At 37.2% G+C, this 9,332-nt stretch overlaps 1 protein-coding gene across 1 annotated transcript in view; it reads left to right on the top strand.

Moving 5' to 3' along the window:
* The window catches only part of LOC106874946 (hippocampus abundant transcript 1 protein), a 74,278-nt gene extending 64,971 nt beyond the window's left edge, over window positions 1–9,307 (top strand). The window contains exons 7-13 of the mRNA XM_014922870.2: window positions 966–1,079; window positions 3,030–3,101; window positions 4,017–4,129; window positions 4,734–4,831; window positions 6,367–6,545; window positions 7,717–7,870; window positions 8,708–9,307. Coding sequence (XP_014778356.1) covers window positions 966–1,079; window positions 3,030–3,101; window positions 4,017–4,129; window positions 4,734–4,831; window positions 6,367–6,545; window positions 7,717–7,870; window positions 8,708–8,769 — 792 coding nt within the window. The 3' untranslated portion in view covers window positions 8,770–9,307. The remainder of the gene's footprint in view (window positions 1–965; window positions 1,080–3,029; window positions 3,102–4,016; window positions 4,130–4,733; window positions 4,832–6,366; window positions 6,546–7,716; window positions 7,871–8,707) is intronic.
* Window positions 9,308–9,332: the final 25 nt, after the last annotated feature.

Genomic DNA, 9,332 nt, shown 5'->3' with positions numbered 1-9,332 from the left:
ATATATATATATATATATATAAAATGGTGGCACGATAGCCAATAACGAAGGGAGATAATCCCCAATTGTTACCTTTGAATAGTTAGGCATTTTGCCCTCCAAGAGGTCGTGGGCCAACAGGTTTTCGGGATCTGGCGATATGCCATAAAACTAAACCCTTTATGGATGGGAAACCTTAGGTAATCCCATAAACCGGCCTTCCCCATTTTTAATATATATATATATATATGACATGCTTCTTTTAGTTTCCATCTACTAATGCCTGAGGCTATTGCAATAGACACTGGCTGAAGGTGCCACACAGTGTGACTGGACACAGAAACCATGTAGTTGGGAAGCAAACTTCTTGACCTCATAGCTTCACAGAGATCAATATTTCATTGCATAATGGTTGAGAAAATAAGCAATCAGAAAGATACTATGATTGAAAAAAAAAGATATGGTAATATATATATATATATGTGTGTTCTACAGTTCAATCATGTATTATGATTGAATCATATAACTTGTGGTAATCTTGTGTGTCAAGTTGGTTTTACTCCACTGATGAAGTGACTCCATTCCACTTGCATTACTTCTGCCCTTGAGAAGCATAAAAATATCACACAATCTCTCTTTTTTTTATTTTTGCTATGAATATATGATTTAGTGATCAATCGATATTTTATGAATTTCTGATTAAGTGGCCAATCAATATTTTATGCTTAGACATATAAATTATATATTCCTTTCTCTTAATAAAACAAATTGGCTTCTTGCCCAAGAAAATGTATATTATATAACTCTTTTTTTTTTAAATGTACACGCACTTACAAATGTGTAAGTGTGTGTATGTATGTCTAAGCATGTATGTGTGTGTATATTTGTGCACACGTATATATGTGTATATAAATATATGAATTATATATGTTTTTATATTTGTGAAGGTAATTTATATTTTCAATTCTTTCTCTCTTTCTCTCTAGTCATTGAAGAAACTTGGCAAAGACCGGCTTATATTAATGCTCTGTGTAGCAGTCTTTTTATCATACCTACCTGAAGCTGGAGAGTACTCCTGTTTCTTTGTGTATTTAAGATTGGTAAGATTTAAGATTTTGTTCAAATCAGTCTGTGATGTAAATCTGGCAGTCACCATTGTTAAAATTATAATGGTTTCAATGTTTTTATGGTGCATGACTTCTGCCTATTACATTGGGTTGGCATGCTAGAGTGATTTAAAATTTACTGAAATAAATACACATTATGTGTGTGTGTGTGTACGTGCAGTATTTATATATGTATGTGTGTGTCATGTATGTATGTATGTGTTGCGAATAATGTGTTGAATTTTGTTGCTCTTAAGAGTGTGGATTGAGAACATTTAGCTGCTATTTTTGGCATGTCAGTTGGCCCCGTTAAAGCTTCCCTTGTTGGCATTGGACTGTATTTGTTCTGATTAAAAGCATTAGTTCTTAAAACGTTTTGCTTTCCACCATTAATTCTAGTCAAAACCCCCAATTACCTCTTCCTGCATACCACTCTGATCATTTCGCATTGATAACAAAGATATTTTGATTTATCGATCAATGTAAATATCAACAGAAGATCTAATTTTTATTGAATATTTATAGATTACTTGAAAAGGATTTTAGCTATCACCTTTGTCTGACTTTTATTATTTCTATTAGAATTTTAACTATTAGCTAATTATATTTCAATGCTGTTCAGCCCATGTTAGCAGTCCAACCCATATCAGTATAAAAAGCAAACGTTGACTAATAATAACTCTTCATATCCTCTTTTATGCTCACAGTCTTGTACTTTGAGGGTTTGTCCTGCCTACCACCCTTCACTACCATTGTATCGTCTTCACAGCTACACCCAGCCACCTTTGTAAAACGTTGGGTTTCTATGTATGTTCTCTGTAACAAGACTCTTGAACTTGTCCCTCTATATCATGTTTTACGCTCTCGACTTGTGGCATAAGGCCACCTCTCTCTCAAATACTTCCCTCCACTTTGTTGGGTGGGGGTGGGGGGCTTTTTCTTATCTTTTTTCCTTCTTTTTCTTCTTGTGCTGTTTTCCTGTCTTGCAAAATGTTTGGGAAACTCACTGGTGCTGGTGCTTCAAGAAAAGCACCTAATCCTTACTGTAAAGTGGTTGGTGTTAGGAAGGACATCCAGCTGTAGAAACCATGTCAAAGCTAACATTGGGACTTGCCAGTTTCTGTCAAACTATCCAATCCATGTGAGCATGGAAAATATATACTAAATAATGACAACCAAATATTCTATTGATGCTTGAATTTATTGCTTCACTTCATGGTTACATGGAACCTCCATTACCAAGTTCATTCTACTCTGAATGTTTCATTATCACTGAGCTAAAAAATGCAGAATTTATAAAGAGCATCAAACAAGAATCGTCTAGTTTTGATTACCTCCCTTTGCGTTCTGTGTTTCAATCCCACCCACGTTCACTTTGTTTTTCGTTCTTCCAAGTTTGATAAAAATAATTCTCTAGGATGCAGTGCCACACATTGCTCCAGACCAGTGTTTCCCAACCTATTTTTCCCCAGGCCCCCAGAATAGCTTTCCAGAAAAATGCATGCCCCACTGGTGGTTGGAAAAAAGGATTTTATTTTTAATATCCTAACACAGTTATTTGATAGAAAAGAACCTACCAGTGACTCTTAAGTGCTGAGTACCGAAAGAAAGTACATTATTGATTAAGAGAAAAAAGTGAATCTCTTTAATGAGAACTTTATGCCTGGCGACTGTGGCAGGTTTCCTTGATTTGAGGAGATAATTTTGTTAGGTTCAGCGCTTATACTGTAGCAAACAGTCTTCACATGGTATGCTTGGCTGGAGGGATTGGTTTCGCTTGGCTGAATATAGGTGTAGTGTGTTTGCTGTGAAAAAAAGCTTTTCACAATTCCATGTCCAACTTAAGAAAAAAAAGAAATTTTAGATCCCATGCCCCTCTACAAATTTTCTCATCCTCCTTGCTCAATGAGTTATCTTATTGTTCTCTCATTCATTTCTTTCCAGGTCATGGGATTTTCTGCTGAAGAAGTCGCCTCTTTCATCGCTGTTGTTGGTGTTTTATCTGTAGTCGCACAAGTAAGTCGATTTTTTATTGGAGTTTAAACTTTGCTGCTGTGGTGCAATGAAAGTCTTCCACTGCTGACAGACTGTCTAACTTGATAAGAATTTTATTACACAGCTGACTCTCCATAGTTATATATAAATTTAGTTCACCATACATCCCCTGTGGGACAAGAAGGAAAATCAATGCTATGCCCATTGCTGAATATTTTCTTTCTTCTCGGTATGATTTCAATGAATCTGACATATTTACTGTATCAAGACTATGGTCTTAGCTGAAACAGATATGTTGACAGATATGTTAGCTGTGCCATACATTAACATTGACCACAATGTTAGTTGACACAGATATGTTAACACCATGGCTTCTGTGTTTGTTGACACGGCCCTGTTGATAATATGGTCACATGGATATGTTAACCAATGTGGTTAGTGGACACAGGTATGTTGACACTATAATGACTGTTAGTTGACATATCTTTCATTTTTTTATACTTGTGTCAGTTATTAGACTGCGGCCATGCTGGGGCACCGCCTTGAGAAACTTTAGTTGAATGAATCAACCACCACCTACTTATTTTCCCTTTTACACCGGGTACTTATTCTATCACCCATTACAGCCATAGCAACCATGCCAAACCAGACTGGAGTCTGGTGCAGCTGGCCAGCCCTGGTCAAACCGTCCAACCCATGCCAGCATGGAAAGCGGACGTTAAATGATGATGAGGATGTTCATGCAGTTTTGGCTACTTTTTCTGACTAGTTGTAGTGTACCTGAGCACTGTATATTATAAGTTCATTATTATCATTTAATGCATTAGCATCCTGTAGTAGAGTGTTAAAAGGAAAATCAAGGTTTTATTAAAGGTATTGTAAATGTTTGTAAATGTTCCTTTTTATTTTATATTTTCTCTTTCTCTTCCTTTCCAGACATTGGTTCTCACTCTGCTAATGAGATATCTTGGATATAAACATGCTATTATGTTTGGTCTAGTCTTTGAAATGGTCCAACTTGCCTGTTATGGATTTGGATCTCAGACTTGGTGAGTAAATAATGCATTTATGAATCTCTCCTGAAATTTGCCTCATCAGTTCTTATTCTAGCAACTACGCTTTCTCCTTTACTGCAAATCACCGTGACACATTAAAGATGCTCGTACTGGTGATGTATTAAAAGCACTTCGTATTCTCTGTAGAGTGGTTGGCATTAGGAAGGGCATCCAGCCATAGAAACCAAGCCAAAATCGACTGGAACCTGGTGCAGCTCTCTTGTTTACCAGCTCCAGTCAGACTATCTAACCCATGCCAGCATGGAGAACGGGTGCTAAATAGTAATAATGATGATGATGATGATGATGATTATGTTGTATAGAAAGTGTTTAATCAGGTTGAATATTATTTTATCGAAAAATTAAAAATTGAATAGCATTTCGTTCTTATGTATAATGTAGACCACGAATATTTAGATTCAAGAAAATTCATTAAAAAAGTGTGTATTATACATAAATAAATATGGTATGTCTCTTGTATGTATTTTACTCTTTATATATCCACTATTTAATATTTTTGTTTAATTTACATACTACGATGTTGCAAGGTATTTTCTCATCTCTGTTCATTCATTTTTATTCTTTGATCTTGTTTCAGGATTGTTTGGTGTTCAGGTGCTATTGCCGCCATGTCCAGCATCACCTACCCTGCCATCAGCTCTTTTGTATCTGCTCATGTCTATGCTGACCAACAAGGTAAACATTCAATTTCGTTTTGTATTGTGTATAAGTTGCACCCCTAATTTCAGTATTAAATCTGGGTACAAAATTTTCTCCATTCTTAGTTTTAGTTTCCTTGAGACGATCAGTGTCACAGTTTCCGCAACACTAACCATCATCCCTGCCTTGTAGCACTTGGCAGTAAAGCCATTCAGTGCATGCAGGAAATCATCTAATGAGCCAAGTAGCACCATGTCATCTGCATATATCAGCCAACAGATGCTACAACCACTAATTGTGATACCACTTCCACGATGGCTATGCATGTCAATGCAGGTCATATGAAAGGGAGAGATGATGATTTGCACCTTGTCTTATTTGTTACGACCAAATTGCATAGGGTTGTCCTTGTCACTATTGCCTTTGGAAATTTGGTGAATCAGTGATTAGCTGTTTGGGGTCCTGTATTAATTCTGTTGTTCATAAAATGCATGCTGTCTTTTTATCTTTTACTTGTGTCAGTCATTTGACTGCGGCCATGCTGGGGCACCACCTTGTGAAGAGTTTAAGTTAAACAAATTGTCTCCAGGACTTAGTTTATTTTAAGCTTAGTACTTATTGTATCAGTCTCTTTTGCTGAACCACTAAGTTATGGGGCTGTAAACACACCAAGACCTGTTGTCAAACGGTAGCAGGGGACAGACAGACAGACAGACAGGCAGACAGACAGACAGACAGACAGACACACACACACACATATATACGATAGGCTTCTTTCAGCTTCCATCTATCAAATCTACTCACATGACTTTGGTTGGCCCAAGGTTATGATAGAAGACACTTGTACAAGGTGCCATGCAGTGAGACTGAACCTGGAACCGTGTGGTTGAGAAGCAACCTTCTTAACATACAGCCATGCTCGTACCTATATAAATATAAAATTTTTTTGAAAAATGTAGGTGCAGCCATGGCTGTAATCTGCTTCACAATTGTGTGGTTCTAGGATTAGTTCTACACTGCATTGCACTTTCAGAAAGTATCTTTGACTGTTGCTTCAGGTTAACAAAAGTTTTATGTGTGAAATTGGTAGACAGAAACTATACAGAAGACCACCGTGTGTGTGTGTGTGTGTTTGTGCATGCATGCGCGCGTGTGTGTTTGAGAGTTTGAAAATGCCAGGTCAGTGTTATGTCAGAAAGGTGACTTAATTCAAGAGATTGATAAAATAAAAAAAAACCAGGCTGAAGTAAGTACTGACTCAATATGATTAGCAAAACCTTTGAAAGTGGTACTCCAGCATGGTCGCACTCCAGTGACTGAAACTAGTAAAAAAATATATGAAGATAGGACTATATTATCTAATGTCCTTTCCTTTAGTCAGCAGAATGTCATATGAAGGAGTTTTGGTTGCTATTTCTAGCAGGTAGAATGATCACATTGAAACGCCTTCACTCTCATTATCATCATCATCATCGTTGTTGTTGTTGTTGTAATATGAAACCATTATGTTAATTAAAAGAGACCATCATACTGACTCACCATTCTTGTTTATTATTATTTTTCTCTTTTAGGGGTTGCTCAAGGCATGGTTACAGGCATTCGTGGTTTGTGTAATGGGCTTGGCCCGGCCCTGTACGGCTTCATTTTCTATTTATTCCATGTTGACCTGAATGACATGGCAGACTCCAACAAAAAGAAACCAATTCTTTTAAACAATTCATCTCATCCCACCACAACTAATACCCTATTGGTAAGTAGCTGCCTTAGTCCTTTTTCATACAAACCCCTTTTCAAATTAACCCTGAGTCTAAGGAACAAAACTGTGTGGTAAGAAGTTTGCTTCCCAACTACATGGTTTCTGGCTCAGCCCCACTGCATTGCACCTGGGCCGACCAGAGCCTTGTGAATGGATTTGGTAGATGGAAACTGAACGAAGTCTGTTATGTGTGTGTGTGTGTTTGTTACTCCCACCCAGCACTCTGGGCCGACCAATGTCTTCTGAGTGAATTTGGTTGATGGATACCGTTTGGAAGCCCTTTATATGTGTGTGTGTGTGTTTGTTACTCCCTTCCAGCCATGCCATTTGACAACTGGTGTTGGTTTGTCTGTAACTTAGTGGTTGGGCAAAAGAGACCAATAGGATAAGTGCTGGGCTTAAAAGAAAAAGAAAAGTACAGGGGCTGATTTGTTTGGCTGAAACCCATCAAGGTTGGGTGAAGGTAAAGGATATGCACACTACCTGTTTTCGGCAGTTAGGGTTAGGGTTATGCTGAAAATGGGTGGTGTGCATACACTGTACCTCCTCTGCCCAAGGCTGTGCCCCAGCATGGCTGCAGTCGAAAGACTGAAACAAGTAAAAGATGAACTCTAAACAATTTTATGTGAAAGGCAGATTGTATGATGCTTGTGTATAAATAGCTATGCTACATGTGTATAAATAGCTATGCTACATGTGCAAAGGCTTGACAAAAATTGAAGCTAACACACTCTGCTGCATGTGCAACAAAGATTTTGAGTATTTGTTCAGTTCTGTGTGTGTGTGTGTGTGTGTGTGTGTGTGATAGAGATATAAAGCGTAACCAGTTGTTTTCTTGCTTTTTATTGAAACTTATGAATATTTGCAGCATGGAAGATGTTTATAAGCCATTTAAGACCACACTAAAAACCATTAGATTCGCTTCCACAGGTCACGGTTTCAAAGCGCTGAAAATATTTTGACACAAATTAAATTTAAATGTTGAAGTGAATCTAACGGTTTTTGTGTGTTCTTAAATGGCTTACAAACATCTTCTATGCTGCAATTGTTTTTGTTTCAGCATAACGATCTCAGATCAAGTCGCTTACTATGCAAGTACATCTCCATAATTATGAATATTTGTTTGCTGTTTTCTAATTGTTTTTCTTCTTGTTTTGCTTGACAGAATGTTGTACCAGGTCCACCTTTTGCCTTTGGAGCAATTCTGGTCATTTTAGCATTGTTAGTCACAGTATTTATCCCTGATAATCCTCATCAAAAAGGGATGAGTTCACCAACTAAGAGAGTATTAACTCATGATTCATTCTCAAAGGATTTAGGTAAGCAAGTCCATTACATATAAACTATAAACTATGCATGTTCACCCACCACCTCCTCCTCCTCCTCATCATCATTGTTGTCGTCGTCATTGCCATCATCGTCATTGTTGGGCATGGCAGTGTGATGAGAAGTTTGCTTCCCAACCACATGGTTCCGGGTTCAGTTCCACTGCATTGGCCCCTTGGGCAAGTGTCTTCCACTACAGTCTCAGACCAGCCAAACCCATGTGAGTGGATTTTGGAAACAGAAACTAAAAGAAACCTGTCGTATATATGTATATAAAGGCTGAGACCCTTTGGCTGAGACCCTTTGGCTGAGACCCTTTGGCTGAGACCCTTTGGCTGAGACCCTTTGGCTGAGACCCTTTGGCTGAGACCCTTTGGCTCAGACCCTTTGGCTGATAACTGATGAGGATTTGGTTACTTTCTGTGTCTGTTTTCTGTTAGTGCTTATATATATATTATGCGTTTTTCAATGCATTATTTAGCAGAACACTATGTACATATACATCCATATACATATGTATGTATAAATGTATCCATGTATGTTTGTGTCTCCTTGTCATGACATCATGCGATAATTACAAACAAGCATCACTGTCATACATGTGGTGCCCCAGCATGGCAGCTAATAACTGAAATAAGCAAAAGATAAAGGATGCTCATTATATAATGTTAATTAGTGATCTTGTTTTGACATAATTTCGTCCTGTCGAAACCTGTATCTTTTGTAACCCCTCATGTTTTAACGGTTTATTGCATGATCACCCCACCCCCCGCTTATGGTTAATGAAGAACTAATAACAACAATAATGTCTTTTCTGTTGTATTTTACAGGTAGTAAAAAGTACGAAAAGGAACCTTTGATGGTTGATAGTGATATAGAAATTCAAACGTAGGAATGGAAGAACTTTTGTGGACACCAACCTTCAATGTTTTAGAAGTAAAAGAAAAAGGACGCTTGCAATAATAAATTGGCTGTTTGTTATCCGAGTGATTCGACCTGTTGATTGATCAATCAATCAATCAATCACTTTATTATTACTCGGGTAAAAAAAAAAAAGGATGTTATTGTAATTGTATAGAAAGTCCAAGGGAGATAACACTGAAAGCAATATTGGCTTTCTTTTTGTTATCCATAATTAATTCCCTTAACAAGTGAACAGCTTGGTTATTTTAAGACGCATTCAAAAACGATTGATTGTGATATGTGAAAAAAGAAAAAAAGATTTTGAGATTAAAAAATAAAATTGGAAGGAAATGGGGGAGATAAAAGAAAGGACAGACGAATTAACATGGAATGGAAAAAGAAACTAACAGGAAACCCCCATAAAACAAAAAAAAAAAATCCAAACAAACAAAAAACATCAGATGTTAATTTCTGTGTTTTTATATTTTATATTTATACATATATATATTTTCCTTCTTCTCCCCATACCCCGCACAGAATCATGAATATTTG

Source organism: Octopus bimaculoides, chromosome 8 (genome assembly GCF_001194135.2).
Source record: "Octopus bimaculoides isolate UCB-OBI-ISO-001 chromosome 8, ASM119413v2, whole genome shotgun sequence".
Taxonomy (NCBI): domain Eukaryota; kingdom Metazoa; phylum Mollusca; class Cephalopoda; order Octopoda; family Octopodidae; genus Octopus; species Octopus bimaculoides.
The sequence above is the reverse complement of the archived record's forward strand: the minus strand, read 5'-3'. Positions and strand labels throughout refer to the sequence as shown.